The sequence below is a fragment of the Trichoderma breve genome, chromosome 3 (genome assembly GCF_028502605.1).
Source record: "Trichoderma breve strain T069 chromosome 3, whole genome shotgun sequence".
In the NCBI taxonomy this organism is placed as follows: Eukaryota; Fungi; Ascomycota; class Sordariomycetes; order Hypocreales; family Hypocreaceae; genus Trichoderma; species Trichoderma breve.
In genome coordinates, this window is record NC_079234.1 from 5,232,386 (window position 1) to 5,249,371 (window position 16,986).

Sequence of the window (16,986 nt, forward strand, 5' to 3'; positions counted from 1 at the left end):
TTGATCGAGCAGTTGTGGAAAATATGGCATACAATCGGGGGTGTTGATTAAGTGGTGAATAGGGGATGTGAGGAGAGTGCAGGATATGGTGACAAATCGAAAGGAAGCGAGAGCTGCCATTTTAAACAAAAGAATGATGGAGCGTTTGATTCTTGATGGATACCATTTTGTCTTGGCGTGTTTGCGTGCCGTTTACACCAACATTTCCTTTGTCTTTGTTTGAGTCCGCTCTTGCATTGTGTATATACCAAGATTGATTTACAATTGACTCGTCTTGATGCAGGGAGGTCTTGTCCATTGTTTTAGTCAAAGATTCAGAGTATCAGTATGAAAAGGAGACACTATTATTTGCTACCAAAGGTACGGTTCCATTCTATAAAACACGCTTGTAATAACCATTAGTCTGGAATTTCCCAGAGTCGCTTCCCAAAACGCTTACACCCGTTAGAAAGAAACAGAATGGAACATATAAAAAAAAAAGCAAATAACCAGAAAAAGATCAAAAAGCCCAAAGGTTGCCCTTCAAGATTTTAAACAGCAATGAAACGCTCTGGATTAGGTTCCACAATCTCCTCCACGCCCCCCTGGAAAGTTTGTCCTGGGAACCATCGAGGCGTATTCAACAAATGCCCGCCGTTCAAGTCGATCCAAATGAGCATTCGTCGCAAAAGTCCTCCCAGACCTAGGTTGTGCAAGCCGCCTCTCATGTTGACCAACCTCTTGGTAGCATCCATGTGGAGTCTAAAATGCGACTCATTGCCGTGCATGGATTCGAAGCTCGCCATCTTGGCCACTGCGCCGATGATGGAGTCACTGCAAGCATGTGGCGAACCCATGGCAATGTTGATGGACTGGATAGCATCGATCCTAAGCTGCTCCATTTCAAATCCCGATTCAGAGGCTTTGCCGTCCTTGACCGTGATAAAGTTACCCGCGGATAACAGCAAAACGACCTGGAAAGTGGATATTTCCGTTGTCGCGAGACGGAACCAGCGGGTACGAAGAAGACCCCTTTCACCAGGCTCATCAAGCTCAGGGATATCAACGGCCATGTGGACGATGTCTATGTCAATGTGTTAGCGTTGCCTTTCAATTTTATGCTTGATTCAAATGGGATAAACTCACAGTGATCGACCAACTGGGGGATATACGGCTTCCATGGTGCAGGATACGTTCTGAAAGGATCAACCCGTCCGCCTCCAAGTTGGTACTCGATTGTCAGCTGCGGAGCGGCTCTTGCGGCATTGGTCCGCATCAAGGATTGGGCCAGCGCATTGTTTGAGGCTTCGGCAGTCGGAAGGTTCCAAGTGACAGTGTGCAGTTGTCGCTTGCGCTTCTTTCGCTTAGCCCTGTCCTCGCGTTGCTGAGCTGCTTCATCAACTGGAGCGGAACCAGAGCCAGAGGATGAGGCTCCGTTGTTCTGCAGCAAGTAGACCTGCCAGCCCCGTTTGGATAGATGCGACCGTAGCCTTGGGTTGGACCCAGCTTTGAGTTGATCTGGTCTATCTCCAACAATAAATTCAAACTGCGTTGGGGGAGCCGGGGCGATGGGAGCAACAGCTACTGCGTCTGCAGACATGGAAACGGCTTATAGAGCTGTTAGCTGCGTGCTACTTAGCCCGTGTCAGTCCCAACGGTCGGAAATAAGGGGTTGTAGCGTGTACCTGGTAATGGGAGCAGTACGAGTAGTAGTTCGTATAATATCGCAATAAGCTGATCTCGGCCGATAGCTCACCCTCCACGGACATGCAAGTATACTTGGTGTTCGCGGAGTTATAGGCAGAATAGGCTGAAGATGGTGCCAGAGCGTGGTCAGGTGCAACGAGGAGGAGAAAGAGGAAGAAGTTTGGGCAGGCCAGGCTGGCAAAGGAAGGTCATGGCATGTCATAACCATGTCGACAAGCTCATTGCTTTTTTCCGAGACAGGTCATTAACGTGTACTACTCGTACGAAGTACCGTCCAGACCCCAGGCTCTGATGGTGGGTGGGTTACATGCATCTTTCAGCTCAGCTTCCACCTCATCTCCTTTCTCACACACGTTCTGCCCTTGACAGGAAAGGCCATTGGCTCAGTCTCTACGCCACTGATGCATCTTGATATTAAACCCGTCAGGCTAGCCATCTAAGTAAGAGTAAATGGCCCAGCGACGCGGTGTGCGCGGATCGTGCCTAGCAATCCCGGTGTGCATGCATTGGTCCCTGCTAGTTCGGCTCATGCCTTTGGCGGTCGTTTTTGTTTTGTGACGGGACGTGATGGCCAACCATCCTGTCCATCTTGGATTAAAGTGTTGGTTCTGGACTTTGAGCCTCAAGTCCAGTGATGTGGCAGCTCTTTGGGCCACGAATGGCATACGAGTAATGGACTCGGCCGTATGGTAAAACAGCAGGCCTCCTATGAACCTTGCAGGGGGAGGAAGGATGAGCAAGGATCCCCAGATTCTAGAGTCTTTTTAGTGTCGTGGATTCGTGGATAAACGCCAGAAGTTGCGTATTGAGAAGGGTCATCCTAGACAGGCAGCTCTGCTCCTAGCTACTTTCAAATCACATGTCAGTCGAGCTGTTCTCCGACGCTGTTCTCCGTACAAAAACAGACGCCGCCTTCACTGAATGTCACTTTCATCACTGACAGGACCAGGAGTCGCAGAAGCCGGTTCCCCTGCGCTAATTTAGCACCGCGCTATAACTTAGACAAGGCACAGAGCCAAGCCACCGAGGTGGACGAGAGCCATGACAGCTTTATGGACGCCGAGTCTTGCGGGGGATACCTCGGATCAAAGGGAGCGTGTATGGGAAATTGAAGGCAATTTGGGACCATTGGTGTTGTCATACCCATTACCAGGTAAATTCAAAAGAGTATCGGAGTACACCGAATTTCTGAGATTGAACATGTGTCCGGGGGTGTGCTGCTTGTGTAACGTTTGACCAGCATGGGTGTTGTCTCATTCCCAGCCTCATATTCTGATGGATATTAATCCTGAGACACGGCATTATTGAGGCGTATTTGACGAGGGTCGGTTGATCATTGCCGCCTTTACTCATTCGAAGTGCGGGATGCCTGCCCGTAGCTCCTCGCTTGAGCAGCTGGCCATAGTTTTATTTGAGAAAGGCCCGATGGCTACTCCGTACATTTGCTGTCGTGCTGGTAGCCCATGGCTCAGGCGTGTGCAATCTCCTTTTGACATGGGTCATCTGGCTACCGAGAGAGATCTGCTAATGTATCGTTAGTCTTGTTCTGGAGTATTCACACATACTTCTGGAGCCGCCTCACGGATGTTCAGAATATGGGGTTCCTTGCCAATGTTCAAAGGTATGGGATATCAATGGATCACATAAAATGATTTTTTTTTTAAGCCAATGGGGTGCGAACTGCCCGGCTATCAAGGTAAATTGGGATTGGATAGACCAATATACTAATGTCGTGGACCTCAAGTTCCACAGAATTGATGACCAAAAGATGCCCAAAAACGATGACGGAGTGAAGTCTCACATTTAGCAAGACACGTACGAGCAGTACCTACCTACATCAAGAGTCAGAGAAGAGTAGGCGGTGTAAGGAAATGGTGCTGCTCTTTCCTAACAAGGTAGATTATAACACGGGACAGAGCGCTTTTTGTCTTGCTTTCACGTGTTGCGTGACGACACTGATAGTATATAGGTAATTTGCATGGATAAAGTAAGGCGAGAAGAGGAAATAGAGCAATCATTGTAATTTATCAAATGAGATCTAATCCAATAACCAAAATCATCACTCTACTTGTTGTATAACATTGCATAGTAACGATGCACAGATGCTGCAGAGAAGCTCAATCCAACTGCATTGCCCCACCACTTTAAACTCCCACCTTAGTGCCGTCCGTAGTCTTCTCTACAGAGCATCAGCCTCTGAATTCCCAACTTCACACCAACAACCCGCATCTCGCGCTTTCAGCTTTCCTCACAGCCATGGCGCCCGTCGATAGGATAGACCACGATGCCATTGAGCGTACGATTCTCTACTACCACCACATCACAACGACAGCAAAACCTCGGCTAACTCCCAAGCAGAACAGCTCAAGGACGTCATCCAAGACTTCTACCGCATCATGGTCCAAGTCTCAACATACGACTCCATGGGCCGCTCAAGCAAAGAAGTCCTCTCCAATGAAATGTAACTAAAGCTCACTCTCCAGCTGCCATGGGCCACCATCATAGCTAACCAACAGGCAGCAAAAACCTCTCCGACTCCCTCCAAAACGTCCACACCGCCGCCTCCCCTCCAAACCACCTCCCCTCCGTACCCCCCGAACTCCTCGAGTACGTCGAAAACGGCCGCAACCCGGACATTTACACCCGCGAGTTCGTCGAGCTCGTCCGCCGCGGCAACCAGCTCATGCGCGGTAAAGTCAACGCCTTCGCCTCGTTCCGCGACGTCCTCGCTGAGCAGATGGCCTCGGCCATGCCCGAGCTGCGCGACGACGTGGCCCGCGTGCTCGAGGCCACGGGCGGGAACCCGGCCATTGCTGCAACCGGTGGCGCGGCGGCGGCTGGGCTGGGCGCGAATAATTCGAATAGTAGCCTTCCGGCGAGACCTGCGCCGACGGGGCAGACGGGTAGTCAGTAGAGAAGAGGGGAGGGATGAGATTCGGTAGAGAGCCAGGTTTATGGGAGTGGTTACGAGAGAAAGGAAGGGATTTCTAGATGCGGACGGGGGCTTTTGAAATTTGGCGTTGAGAGGGGCGTAACATGATACCCAAGATGTCAACTAAAGCAACCAGTAATTGTGCTATAGCCATCTACTAAGTATTCACTTGACACTTTATTGTTCAATCATTACTACTTTTGCTTCTGCAGCACTGCCTCAGCCGCGGAGGCCATCAGTTCGTAAATCCATCACATGAAAGAGCAAGAAACAAAGAAGTTTGGCTGAGAATAAAAAAAGACACAAGGGTATCTGACAGTGGATTGTGGAAAAGACGGGTCACCCGCATTCATCTATATAAAGCCTTTGCAACTACGTTGATCCCACCCCCGACCCCATCCGGCCTCTTTTTAAACAAGACACTCGTCATTTCCAACATCAAGCGTGCCGTCCATTCGGTCTTTAAAAAAGAAAAGACGAGTCGGCCATCCCTCCCCCTACTCTCTCCTCTTCTGTTCGACCCGGCTCCGACAAAAGAATATTTTCCCATTGCCCCCTCCTCCGTGAGACAGTACTTAGTTTCGTGCAAATGAATCAAAAGATCGACTGTTGTTGTCTTTCCCGGTTCTCTTTCTTTCTAAAATGTCCCAAAAACGCCATAGCAATGAGGATGCGCGTCTTTTTTCTGGTTTAGGGAAAAAACAAAAGACTTTCAAAGAAAAGATGATAAAAAAAAACCCAAATGTCTATCCTGCGGTGTTGCGTCTGCCGTGACGACGCTGCCGGCCGTCTCGTCTCATGCACAAGTATACAAATGCCGTCATGACCAAGCCCAATGCAACTAGTTGCGGAGGCAGCAAGACAATCGCCGCCAAAAGCCACATCCCATAACGTCGTAATGTTTCAACCAGCTCGTTGCGATTCTCCCGGCGACGTAGGAAGTCGTCCTGCAACTTGCTGCCTGACGCGCCGTCTGGCCAGCCGTCAACGAAGGAGAAGCGAGGTTCGGTATCGGCCTCGCCATCTTCCTCGCTGTCATCATCGTCGTCGTCCTCCGTTTCTGTTTCTTCCTCATCGGCTGGTCACGAAAAGGGGAATCCAGCGCCAGCACCAGGGAAGCCGCCTCGCTGACGACCACCGGCGCCAGCACCGCCAAAGTTGAAGCTTGCACCTCCGGGAAAGCCTCCAGCACCGCCAGGGAAGCCGCCGGCACCACCAGGGAAGCCACCGGCGCGGAATCCGCCTCCTCCGAAGCCGCCCTGGTTGCCCATCATGCTGAAGAGAATCTCGGGATCGATGCCACCCATGCCACCTCCCATGCCACCGGCACTGAACATATCAGCCGGGTCAACGAGGTCGTCGCCGTTGTCATAGCGAGCTCTCTTCCTACATCGTGTGTTAGCACACTCAGTCTCATAAAAGGAAATATTCTCAAATGTTTAATAAAGGGGGGGAACGTACTGAGGATCGCTCAGCGTCTCATAGGCTTCCTGCATGTCTTTAAACTTGGCTTCAGCTTCAGCATCACCAGGGTTCTTGTCAGGGTGCAGCTTGACAGCCATCTTGCGATACGCTCGCTTGATCTCATTGGCATCGGCATCCTTTTCAATGCCCATGATCTTGTAGTAATCTTTCCTCAGGGCCTTCTTCATCTCCAACTCCGCTTTGCGGATCTCGTGGCGGACTGAGTTGTCGGTTGGGTCAAGTTCTTGAATGGCCTTCCATTCGCGCACAGACTCTTCCCAATTGCCAGTCTTTCCAAGGGCATTGGCCTTTGTCTTACGTGCCTTGGTGTAGCTGGGGTCGAGGCTGACAGCCCGGTCTGAGTCGGCAATGGCGTCTTCGTATAGCTGCAGCTTAATCTTGCACTGGGCACGGTTCTGCAGAAGCTTGGCATTCATGCTCTTGTTTGAAGGGTCAATGTCCAAGGCGTCGCTGTATTTCTGGATGGCTGCCTGCCATCGGCCGGCCTTGAATTCGGCGTTGCCCTCCTCCTTCATGCGGTCAAGCTTCTGAACAATCCTAAGCCACTTGACAGCGTCCCGGAAGTCGGGGTCGCAGTTGCAAGCCATTCGGAAGTACTGAATGGCCTTTTCATTCTCGCCCTGACCGTAGAGAACACGGCCACGGAGAACCAGAGCCTCAGGGTCCTGGTTGTTGTTGCGCAGCAGCGACATGGCAACGCCTTGAGCCTCGCCCAGGGAGTTCTCGCGGCCCATCTTCAAGTAGGCCTCGCCTCGCATCAGCTGCCACTTACGCGGCTTGCTGACGCCGTGGCCAAGACCGCGCTCGGCCTGGTCCAGGGCGTGTAGCACCATGGACATGGCCGAGCCACGCTGGAGAGTGTCCTTGGCCGACTTGATGTGGTGCAGCATCTCCCGAGCGGGAGCCATGTCCTTAGCAGATGGCTGTGGGATGATGCGGGAGAAAGTGGCCAGGGCCTCCTCTGGCCTACCCAGACCGGTGTAGATCCTTGCTAGGCGCAACAGGACCTTTGCATTGTTGGGGTCGAGGTCTGTGGCACGGCTGCAATCATCCAAGGCAGCCTCATACTGGCCATTTGACATGTAGGCAGCCGCTCGGTTGCCCAGATAAGTTGCCGAGTTGGGGAACAGATCCACAGCTGCACGACAGAGAAGAAAAAGAGAAACAGTTAGCCCAGTAATTTTTTTTTGGCGATAGTTAAAAAAAAAAAAAAAAGAAAAAAAAAAGAAAAAAGACAAAATGAAGAAAGAAAATAATGACAAAATCAAATCATAAAAATAGCATGATCCATGCCCATTGGAATTTTTGCATACCTTTGCTATACTGCTCGATGGCCTTGGGGTAGTTCTTCTCCTTGAAGAAGCGGTTTCCGTTGGTCTTGTACGTCTCTGCATCCTCGAGAGGCGTGGGGACGGGGCTGGACGGGTTGGACTTGTGCGGCGGCGGCGCTGGAGCCTCATCGTTGCTCATGTTGCCGTTGGGAATGGGCACTGCAAAGTTCTTTTGGGCAGAAGGGTTCGAAGAGGGCTTGGGAGGCTGCGGTGATGCCGCGCCGTTGACGGGCTGCGGATCGACGTCCATCTTGGCTGACATGGCGGACAGGCGCTTCCGCTCTCGCTCCTCAGGGGGCAAGTTCAATGGATGGGTGTCCGGGTCGTATTTGCTGCTGCGGCGCGACGAGTAGCCTGCGTCGGTCGAGTGTCGCGACAGGCGAGAAGACCTCGAGGACGGCGGCTTTGCGTCCTTGTGGTGGGAGACGGGCCGTGAGGACCGCTTTGTTGGCGATGGCGACGAGTTGGTGGAGGAATAAGCCGGCGGGGGGTCGGCGTGGACGCTGGGGCTCTGACTCTGCGGAACGTCGTCCTCGACACTGGCACTGGAAGCAGAAGCGTTCTTCTTCGAGGCCGGTTTCTTATTGCCGAAAAACTTCATTGGGGAAGGCTGTCGAATCTTGGGCGAGCAAAAAAATGTCCCGACACAAGGTTATGCCGGATATTTGGGACTTGCAGAGAAGTGGTAGAGGCCTAGGCAATAAAAAGAAAGTACTGGACAGTGCCGGCCGGTCCACGGAGTAGGGGCGTAGGGGCGCGGGAGGTACTAAGGCGCCACAGGCTGGGCGGCTTCAGTGCACTGTGGCCTGGGAGTTTGATGGCTGAGCTGAGGGAGAGAGAGTGAAAGGATGTTCGATGCGATGCGACACGACGAAGTCGGATCAGGAGAAGCCCAAAAAAAGGCCAGCCCTCAGATTTATCAGCGGCACTGTGAAGGCTAGTTTGAATCCAGACTTGCCAGGCTCATGAAGCGGTTTGAGCTGGGGGGCACGTCAGAAATTTCAAGTGGAAGAGACAAAAGAGACCGGCGGCGCTATACAGCCCAGTTGACAGGCACACTCCGGGCGGCCAGCTGTACAGTACAGTACAGTATCGACAGTGGAGGACAGGCACACGCTCGCAGCCTGCCAATTCAATTTGTAGGTAGCTGCGGGTAACTACCTCACGGGCCGCAGCTCCAATCCCCACAACAAGGCACTTTGTTCCAGCCACGCAGCAGAAGCCGTTTGGTACCAGACAGTTAGTCGGTACTGTACAGTACAGTCCAGGGCGCGTAAAGGAGACGCCAATGGGCATTGCCGTGGGCTGGCAGAGACCACAACCATTGGCTGCGCAAGTGCGTGTTGCAGGCATCATCATCCGTCACTCATCTTTGAATGGTGAATGTCCATGTCGTGTTTATTTACATGTGCCCGCGGAACCCAGCGCTGCAACCCCCGGTTTCCAGCCTGGCAATTCAGCCTTTGAAGCACCTTCGGGCAACGCGGCTATACAGTGCCCAATCGCTCGAAAACACGGAGTCCAGGTATCCGTACTTTGTACGGAGTACACGAACAGCTCACACTCCCATAACTGCATATCGTAGTAGGCGGGATCCTGCCCCACCTCTGGGAAGGCTGGAAGGTTCCAGAAGAGAATTGACAACAAGACGGGCTGGAGTCAATTGAAAGCCGGATGGATCAAAATGACTGCTCCAGACATTCATGTATCAGTGACAGTGACTGACACTTGCGCCACCTTGCGTCCAGCCCGGCTGAACTTACGCACGCAGTCAGCTCCTGCCAGAATGCAGAATGCAGCCGGGGTCAAGTCATTAGTAATTGGATAGGTTGATTGATTCACTTGAGTGCTCAGCTGCCATGGGCCGTTGGAAGCGAAGCATTTGGAAGCGAATTGACCCATGGATGGGATCAAATGTCTGCATGTGCGAGTACATGCGGTACAGCACGAGGTTAAGTTGAGTACAGGTAACATATCGTACAGTGGACAGTTACATTTGGCACCCGACTGCAACCACTAGCACCAGGTACCGAGCCGGCTGCGATATCCGGTACCGTCTGGTGATTTTGCTGTGCGTGCTAAAATTACTTACCCGCAATAGTTTATATTTGAACTGGCGGCACATGTAACATATTTTGTGCGGCACACGTCGCGTACGAGTAAGGATTCAAGTCATGTCTGGCTGGTCTCATATCACAATCAGTCACATCCCGTCTGCCGCCAGACCAGTCTCACCTTTTTCTGCTTCCTTCTCCGCACCTCCTAGCCGCTGCAACCCAGGATCCTGGTGGCTTCACATGCGCCATTGGCCCGCCATGCCATCCTGGAACTTGCAATCAGCCGCTGGTCCATTCATTTCGTCACTCCTCTGCCCTCCTCCCAGCGAATATCAACAACCGGCTTATCTTGCAGCGCTTTCATGGCAAATACGAGTACATATATGTATGTATTGAAAAGTACTGTACGCCAACTCCGTAGCATTGATATGGAGAAGTTTGCCTTTGGAAAAACGAATCAAAATAAAGACTGAGTACGGTATGGAGCGATTTGCAGATCGTTTCCCACGTCTGCGCTCCTGGCGCGGAGCATAATCTCCTCCCAATGCCTATTTGTGCCATGGTATGTATGTATGTATTAATTATGCAGCCATTAATCGTACCTTATCCCATATATTTCGTACAGTACACATGTGCAAGATACCCAAAGGAAAGAAACCAAAAACCAAAAACCAAAAACCAAACAGAAAATTAGAATACGCAGCAGGATTCAAACAGCTCATTCGTCCTCCTGAACAGGCCCATACATATCACACGGAGCCAGGCCCGGCCCGGCCCTGGTACATGTACCCGTGCCTGTCCAGTAACACTCCTGGTAACTGCATCGTGTCACTCGTGTCAACTGGAAACGAAAAACCCCGGGAAAGCCACCAGTGAGCGGAATGCGGAATGACAGCCAAGCCAATCACCTCGTCACTACTCCTCGGACCTCTCGTGAGACCCTCCTTCGGACCCGCCGTTGGAGCCCATGATTGAGTGGACAAACTCCTGGTATTTAAACACCTCGCCCCTTCTTGCCGATAAGTGTGCGTTCATGTTCCGGTTGAAGGCTCGACGACCAGTGAACCCCTCGACGACCTTGTCGACTTCTGCAGCGCTGAGGGCCGACTGCCCGGCTTCCGGCGGTGTGTTGAGCAGAGCATCCCTCAGCTCCGCCCAGTCGATCTGACCGCTGTCGTCCTCGTCAAAGGCCGAGAACGCAGATAAGAGCTCGGTGCTTGGTGACAGCACCGCCAGGGATTCCGCCAGAGAATTGAGGAAAGCGGCTAGCGTCATGGTTTGTGGTTTTGATGGCGGGAAGAAGCGTCCTATGTCGGAGGAGCCTGAAGGGAGGCCTTGCTAGAAGTTAGCATCGTAATGGGGGAGGTTTGATCATGCTTCACTGCGAGCAACCACAGTAGGAAACGCACCAAGTTGACCAAGCATGTCGGCCACATCCTCTCTATTGACAATGCCGTCGCAATCTCGATCCAAAATCTGAAATCCATCTCTCAGAGTCCTGACCTGAGTAGGCTGAAGCTGTGAGAGAGCACTGCTGCCGCCAAGGGAGCCGCCCACTGCTAACTTTGACCCATGCTTCCACGAAGGTGGTGAAACCTTTGTGGGAGTAGTCATGCCTGGTGTCTTCTCTCGCTCTGGGGTCTCGGGGACGTCGCTGGTGGCTGTCGGTGTCGTTGGTCTCGCGAGCCTCGACGTTCTGCTGGGCGTCGTCGGGGCGGCTTTAGTAGGCGAGCTCGTTGGTGTTATTTGTCGGAGTGGTGAAGGCGATGCAGGCGGGTCGGCCCGGCGGAATGGAGAGTTTCGAACGCTGGGAGGCGATCCGTAACCCAGGGGAGAGGGCTTGAACGTTGTTGACAAAGACTGGGACAGCAGAGAATGATTAGCAGATAAGCGAAACGGCCATGTACGGGGCTGCACCGTAATAATACGCACCATGATGCAGATGGTAGGGGATCTGTGCTGGAACGGTGTCCGCAATCGGTTGGCCAGCGAGCAGCAAGCGGAGACTGATGTACGGTACAATACAGTACAGTACAGTAGGTATGACGCACGATTTGCTGATCGCTTGAGGTGGTGCAGAATGCAGATAATCTGGGATGCTTGCTTGGCCAGAGATATGCAGTCAGTGAGTGGTCTGGCTCTGTCTTGTCTGCGGGGGGTTGATGCACAATTGCATCTGGATTCAGATCATGGCCCCCAAAGTAAACAATCAAAGGTTGTCTGACCCGACAACCCAATGGTGTGTGGCTGGTGCAAGCCTGTCGGGTGTGGCGCGGCCTGTGAAACGCCAATTTCAGCCACCAACCAACTGTTCCTCGTTAAGCGCTGATAAGTGTTCCATTGATGGATAAGGTGCTCCGTAGCCCGCCACCAAATGAGGAGCCAACTGAAGCCCCCCCCAAATTAGCGTTGTGAAGCAGCTCGCGCTGTAACGGGACCCTGACACTAGTAGCACAGTCAATACGGAGAGTTCCACAATGGCACAACGCCCCTGTCTCGACTTTCTCCCAAGAGAACTCGTCGCAAGCGCAGCAGACGATGCCTGGTTCAAATCCAAGCACCAGTCCATTGGCCTCTCCATCTGCTGCTTGCTGCCGGCTTCTCTGCTCGCGCGTCATCGCAGCGTAGCCGTGATATCTCTGTATCTCTGCCAGGCGGATACAGGTAGCGTCGACCATCACCAACAGGCGCAGGGCTTTGAGCGTCCTAGCAGAACCGACCGCTCGAGCCAGAGAGCAGTCCCTGAGCTGTTCCTGTGCAACAACCAGGCTGCAAAGCTGTATCTGCGTCGAATTTGCTCCGATCGAGGCCATAATTAGTCTACAAGATCCAGAGGAAGCCAGGGACGCACTTGGTGCAACGACACCTCAAGCATACACATATATATACCCAGGTGGACTAGTATATCGACTTCTAGTACCCCATATCTTACATTAAATTGCATTGGCCTGCGGGGAGGCCCTTGAACAATGGCCGCAGCTCTCCCCTATGCCTCGCGCTCGAATGGCGCCAGCAGCTCCCAAGTTTCGCTGCCTCACCATCGCCGAACTTCTCTTTCTTCGTTTCCCCCGTCACGCTCGCCGTCGCAAATGTCCTTCCATTCACGCCCATCAAGGTCGCCGCACCCGCCCATGGCCGAAACAGATCGGACTTCGGACCCGAGCTCAAAGTCCAAGGCCTCTTCAATCGGACCATCTTCGCAACATTCGTCTCTGTCCGCAGTGCGTCGAACCAATGAGGATTCACAGCCGCAGAGGAAGCTCCGAGCACAATATCCTCGCGGATCCGACGCCAACCATGTCGAGTATATCCTGGTGGCGTCGTTTGATATCGATCGAGGCCCGGTGATGGAGCACCAGTACCCTGTCGCCATCACCGGAGACGAGAACATGTTGGCCGAGTTGATGCTTCCAGATCAGGCCCACGCGCGTAACCAGGATTGGACCATGTTCTTCCTGCACAAGGACTCTTCGCCAGAAGATGAAGACGAAGAACGCAAGGAAAAGGCTAGGAGGAAAGCTCGGAGGCAGAGACGGCGAGATAAAGCAGCGGGGCTGGTCCCTGAGGATGGAGCCGAGGGCGAAGACGACGATGAGGAAGACGACGACGACCTAGATGAAGACTGGGATGACGATGAATCCTCAGATGATGAGCCCGACGACGAGTTAGAGGGCCCGCCGCTCATCTACGTCCTCAACCTGGTAAATACCAAGCACGACAAGTCTGTGAAGCGAGGAGCCATCGTCAAGGCCATGGCAATTTGCACAAGACACCCTTTCTTGCATATATACAAGGTATGCAATCTGACAGCTGAGCTTGCTGAAACATCCTTTTGCATCGCATTGCAGAGACTAACGCTTCGTGATTCTTATTCAGCCCCTCTTACTGCTCGCACTGGAAGAGTACTTCAAGTCGCCAGTGCCCGAGACTCTTTCCATGTTGTACGAATCGGTCAATGCGATGGACTTGTCTCTTATGCCCCGATTGAGCTTGCTGGAGAGGAACCTGCTACTAGCGAGCGACAACAAGGATTTGTTTGTGGAAAAATTCGAGCGCATTATCCAGATGCGCATGGCAGAAGACAGGGCAGAGACCGCTACTGAGGGGTCTGGAGAGAGGAGTCAGAGCCCGCAATTCACTGGCGGCATCTCGAGGGCTGGCACCAAGGCGCACGTCGAGGGCGGCGGGCAGTCGACATACTCTGTGGCCCGAGATACTCACGAGTTTGAGAGCAAAGTCATGTACAAGGGCATCCCCATCCCTATCAAGGTGCCCACCGCAGTCATGCCCGAGACTGTGGGAGACTTTTCTCTCATAAAGCTGATACAAAACTTTTCCGAGGCCCATGCCAAGTCGCCGCAGCCGTTCCCACTGCACCCGCATCTGACGACCAACGGGATCAATACGCACCCAATCATTGTGCTGATGAACGGGCTCCTCACGCAGAAGAGGATCATATTCTTGGGCCACAACATGCCCTCCGGTGACGTAGCTGAGGCAGTGCTTGCGGCATGTGCTCTCGTGTCCGGTGGCATCCTCCGGGGGTTTACCAGGCATGCGTTTCCCTACACCGACTTGACCAAGGTCGATGATCTGCTCAACGTGCCAGGGTTTATAGCCGGCGTTACCAACCCTACATTTGAGCTCCATCCAGAATGGTGGGACGTCCTGTGCGACTTGCCCAGCGGCCGCGTCAAGATCAGTAGCAAGATTGAGATGGCACCGGTTACTGAAGGACTAATTTACTTTCAGCAGCAGCACCCCACCCTCTCCAATACTGCCAGCGGCGTCTCCAACAACGCGCAGGACTTGACGGGGGATGCCGCCTTTATGTCAGATATTCTTAGGAGCATTGCTGCCAGGCACGGCGAGCGGGTCATACGAGCAAAGTGGCGCGGCTGGGTCAATAAGTTTACGAGAATTGCTGCCCAGTTTGAGGAGAGCGTATACAACGCATCTGCTCTGTACATTGGAGGCCAAGACCAAGACTTGGCACTGCCGGGGGCCAGTGGTCATGGATATGTTTGGGCAGACGACACTGCGAAATTCAAGGAGCTAGCTGGCAATGTGACGAGGATTGAAGGGTGGCGCAACACACGTAGTTACTACAGCTACATTCAGGTAAGGGCTATTCATTCTAACTTATCGTTGGACGGGAATTGGCTAACAAGAACAACTCAATACAGGATCTCGCAAGAATATACACCTTCCGCCCGCTCAAGGGGTTAGACCTGGCCCACATGCACGACCGGCTTCGCATGCAGCGCCTGACACCAGCGCAGAGCAAGGATATCTATTTGACGCTATCCAAGCATATCCACTCGTATGAAGAGATTTGCTTGCTGCTGGATGTGGCACCCGAGTCGCACGCTGGGCTCTTTTACATTGCGCTTGGCCTCTTCCACAAGGACCGCGAGGTGCGTCTAAGGACGGCCGATCTGCTAGAGCGAATTTCCGAGCACGAGGCCGGGCAGCACTGGTGGAAGAGCCTCAGTCAGTTTGAGAAGCTGGCGTACAAGCGAATCCGGCGCGAGACTGAAGCCGAGATGAGGACGAAGGGAGAGAAGGACGGGCTGGTTCTCAGTCCTGTTATGGAGAAGCTGATGAGCTGAGAGGCTCAACGAAATATGACAACAAAAAAGAAGAAAAAAGAGACAGAAAGAGAGGAGAGTGTGGCGAATTTATATGGGATACACACGACGGCGCGCACATCTGTGGCCTGCCCAGTGAGTATATATTATGCCGGCGAGCAATGACGGGAGAGCTGTGCGGCGTACATACTACGATGAGTAGTACTTATATGGATGTCTACGATGTTATTATTATCGTCATGTGTTTGGGCGGGCGTTGTCGAGGCAGAGCGAAAAGCAAATCGACATGGTTATGATATGATGGGATCTTGTTTTTCGATTCTTTTTTTTTTTCTCCAGTCGGATCTTGGAAGGCCTCCTTGCTTGGGAGTATTTCTTGCTGGGCTTTTCTTTCTTTCTTCCTACTTAATATTTTTGCTCGAGTGTCAGAGGATATATAAGAGACATATATGAGATAATTACATATGTTTGGGGGTGGTTGTACACTTCCTTGTTGAGGACCAGAAATACCTTGGTTCTTTTTCTCTTTCTTTTCTTGTCGTCCGATTCAATCTTTTCGGATACTATGCAGAGTGTTTATAAACAGCATGCATTTGAGTATTTGGCTGCTTTTTGCAGCTCGTCGTCTCATCATGTCATTACTCCCTTTCTCTGGCATCATGCTGTGTAGGTTGTTTCTTCAGACATTCCTCCTTTTCATGTGTGCCATTCATATATGTACAAAGGATCAATCAGTTACAACAAACCCAGATGCTTGGCATGGTGCTTAATATGGTCCTCGCCAAAGGTTGAGATGAAGAAGTATGAGTGGTCATAGCCCTGTGAGAGAAGAATCATATAAGTCAGCATACACAGAAGATGGGGTTTACCATGATGAAGCTGGTAAGAACATACGTCTTGGTATCGTAGTTGCAGGCCCTCGATGCCCGCAGCCTTGGTGGCCTCTGCAAAGTTCTCGGGCAGAAGCTGTCTCTGCTTGTAAAAGTTGTCGGCGGTGCCCTAGTAGTAATTTCTTAGCAACTTCTTCTTCTCTTTCTCTTTGTTTTGTCTTCAACATACCACGTCAAGCAGAGCATTCAGATATCCCTTCCAGTGCTTCACTAGCTCCGTCGCATCATGCTTTTTCCACTCCTCCTTGTCGGCCCCTAGATATCCGGTAAACGCCTTCTCTCCCCACGGACACGCACTCGGGTTTGAAACGGGCGAGAACGCGCTGACACTCTTATACTTGCCAGGATTCTTCAAAAACAGCGTCAAAGCTCCATGGCCGCCCATAGAGTGGCCCGCAATAGACACACGCTGCGGATCCAGCTGCTTAAACTGCGAAAAGACGAGCTCGGGCAGCTCCTTGGTGATGTACGTCTCCATCTTGTAGTTTTGCGCCCACGGCTCCTGGGTAGCATCAATGTAAAACGACGCAGCGCTGCCAAAGTCCCAGGAATCGTGCTCGCCGGGGTGATTCGTGCCTCGGGGCGACGTGTCGGGATACAGAAGCGCGAGCTTGAGGGGCGCGGCGTGGGCGTGCAGGAAGCCCTTCTCGGTGACGTTGTCGGGGGTGCAGGTCAGGCCGGAGAGGTAGATGAGCAGCGGCGCGGGTTCGGACTCGGAGATGCCGGCGGGCAGGAAGAGGGTGAAGTTCATGGGGCCGCCGGTGACGGAGGACTGATGGGTGAGCTTGAGGAAGCGGCCGCCAAAAGAGGCGATGGAGGCGTTGGTGGTGATGCTCGCCATGGTGTTTTGGAGGGGTTGATATAGTGGATGCAATTGATATCAACAGCTACAACTTGGACAAGGAGGTTATGTTTATATGAGAAGAAGAAATGAAGAATGTGAGAACTTAAAAAAGAAGAAGCACAAGCTACTCAATAGGTAAAAAGGGTAGAAGCTATTTAACATCATCGACA

At 52.4% G+C, this 16,986-nt stretch overlaps 7 protein-coding genes across 7 annotated transcripts; 3 read left to right on the forward strand and 4 right to left on the reverse strand.

Moving 5' to 3' along the window:
• Positions 1 to 530: 530 nt before the first annotated feature.
• Positions 531 to 1,579, reverse strand: T069G_05985 (fungal specific transcription factor domain-containing protein; the record flags this gene model as incomplete). Its single annotated transcript, XM_056173195.1, has 2 exons — positions 531 to 1,063; positions 1,126 to 1,579. 2 exons carry the CDS (start codon positions 1,577 to 1,579, stop codon positions 531 to 533), a joined length of 987 nt encoding a protein of 328 aa, XP_056030053.1.
• A 2,363-nt stretch (positions 1,580 to 3,942) lies between these two features.
• Positions 3,943 to 4,600, forward strand: T069G_05986 (transcription factor subunit med10 of mediator complex domain-containing protein; the record flags this gene model as incomplete). The annotated part of the gene is made up of 3 exons (XM_056173196.1): positions 3,943 to 3,982; positions 4,045 to 4,147; positions 4,207 to 4,600. The coding sequence occupies 3 exons, from the start codon at positions 3,943 to 3,945 to the stop codon at positions 4,598 to 4,600; spliced, it is 537 nt and encodes a 178-aa protein (XP_056030054.1).
• A 764-nt stretch (positions 4,601 to 5,364) lies between these two features.
• On the reverse strand, positions 5,365 to 8,035 carry T069G_05987 (tetratricopeptide repeat domain-containing protein; the record flags this gene model as incomplete). Its single annotated transcript, XM_056173197.1, has 4 exons — positions 5,365 to 5,696; positions 5,751 to 6,004; positions 6,080 to 7,241; positions 7,417 to 8,035. The coding sequence occupies 4 exons, from the start codon at positions 8,033 to 8,035 to the stop codon at positions 5,365 to 5,367; spliced, it is 2,367 nt and encodes a 788-aa protein (XP_056030055.1).
• Positions 8,036 to 10,406: 2,371 nt separating this feature from the next.
• Positions 10,407 to 11,426, reverse strand: T069G_05988 (EF-hand domain-containing protein; the record flags this gene model as incomplete). The annotated part of the gene is made up of 3 exons (XM_056173198.1): positions 10,407 to 10,825; positions 10,901 to 11,351; positions 11,424 to 11,426. The coding sequence occupies 3 exons, from the start codon at positions 11,424 to 11,426 to the stop codon at positions 10,407 to 10,409; spliced, it is 873 nt and encodes a 290-aa protein (XP_056030056.1).
• A 542-nt stretch (positions 11,427 to 11,968) lies between these two features.
• T069G_05989 (uncharacterized protein) lies at positions 11,969 to 12,310 on the forward strand (the record flags this gene model as incomplete). Its single annotated transcript, XM_056173199.1, has 1 exon — positions 11,969 to 12,310. One exon carries the CDS (start codon positions 11,969 to 11,971, stop codon positions 12,308 to 12,310), a length of 342 nt encoding a protein of 113 aa, XP_056030057.1.
• A 150-nt stretch (positions 12,311 to 12,460) lies between these two features.
• T069G_05990 (docking domain of afi1 for arf3 in vesicle trafficking domain-containing protein) lies at positions 12,461 to 15,103 on the forward strand (the record flags this gene model as incomplete). The annotated part of the gene is made up of 3 exons (XM_056173200.1): positions 12,461 to 13,285; positions 13,368 to 14,612; positions 14,678 to 15,103. 3 exons carry the CDS (start codon positions 12,461 to 12,463, stop codon positions 15,101 to 15,103), a joined length of 2,496 nt encoding a protein of 831 aa, XP_056030058.1.
• Positions 15,104 to 15,817: 714 nt separating this feature from the next.
• T069G_05991 (putative esterase domain-containing protein) lies at positions 15,818 to 16,813 on the reverse strand (the record flags this gene model as incomplete). The annotated part of the gene is made up of 3 exons (XM_056173201.1): positions 15,818 to 15,901; positions 15,977 to 16,081; positions 16,142 to 16,813. The coding sequence occupies 3 exons, from the start codon at positions 16,811 to 16,813 to the stop codon at positions 15,818 to 15,820; spliced, it is 861 nt and encodes a 286-aa protein (XP_056030059.1).
• Positions 16,814 to 16,986: the final 173 nt, after the last annotated feature.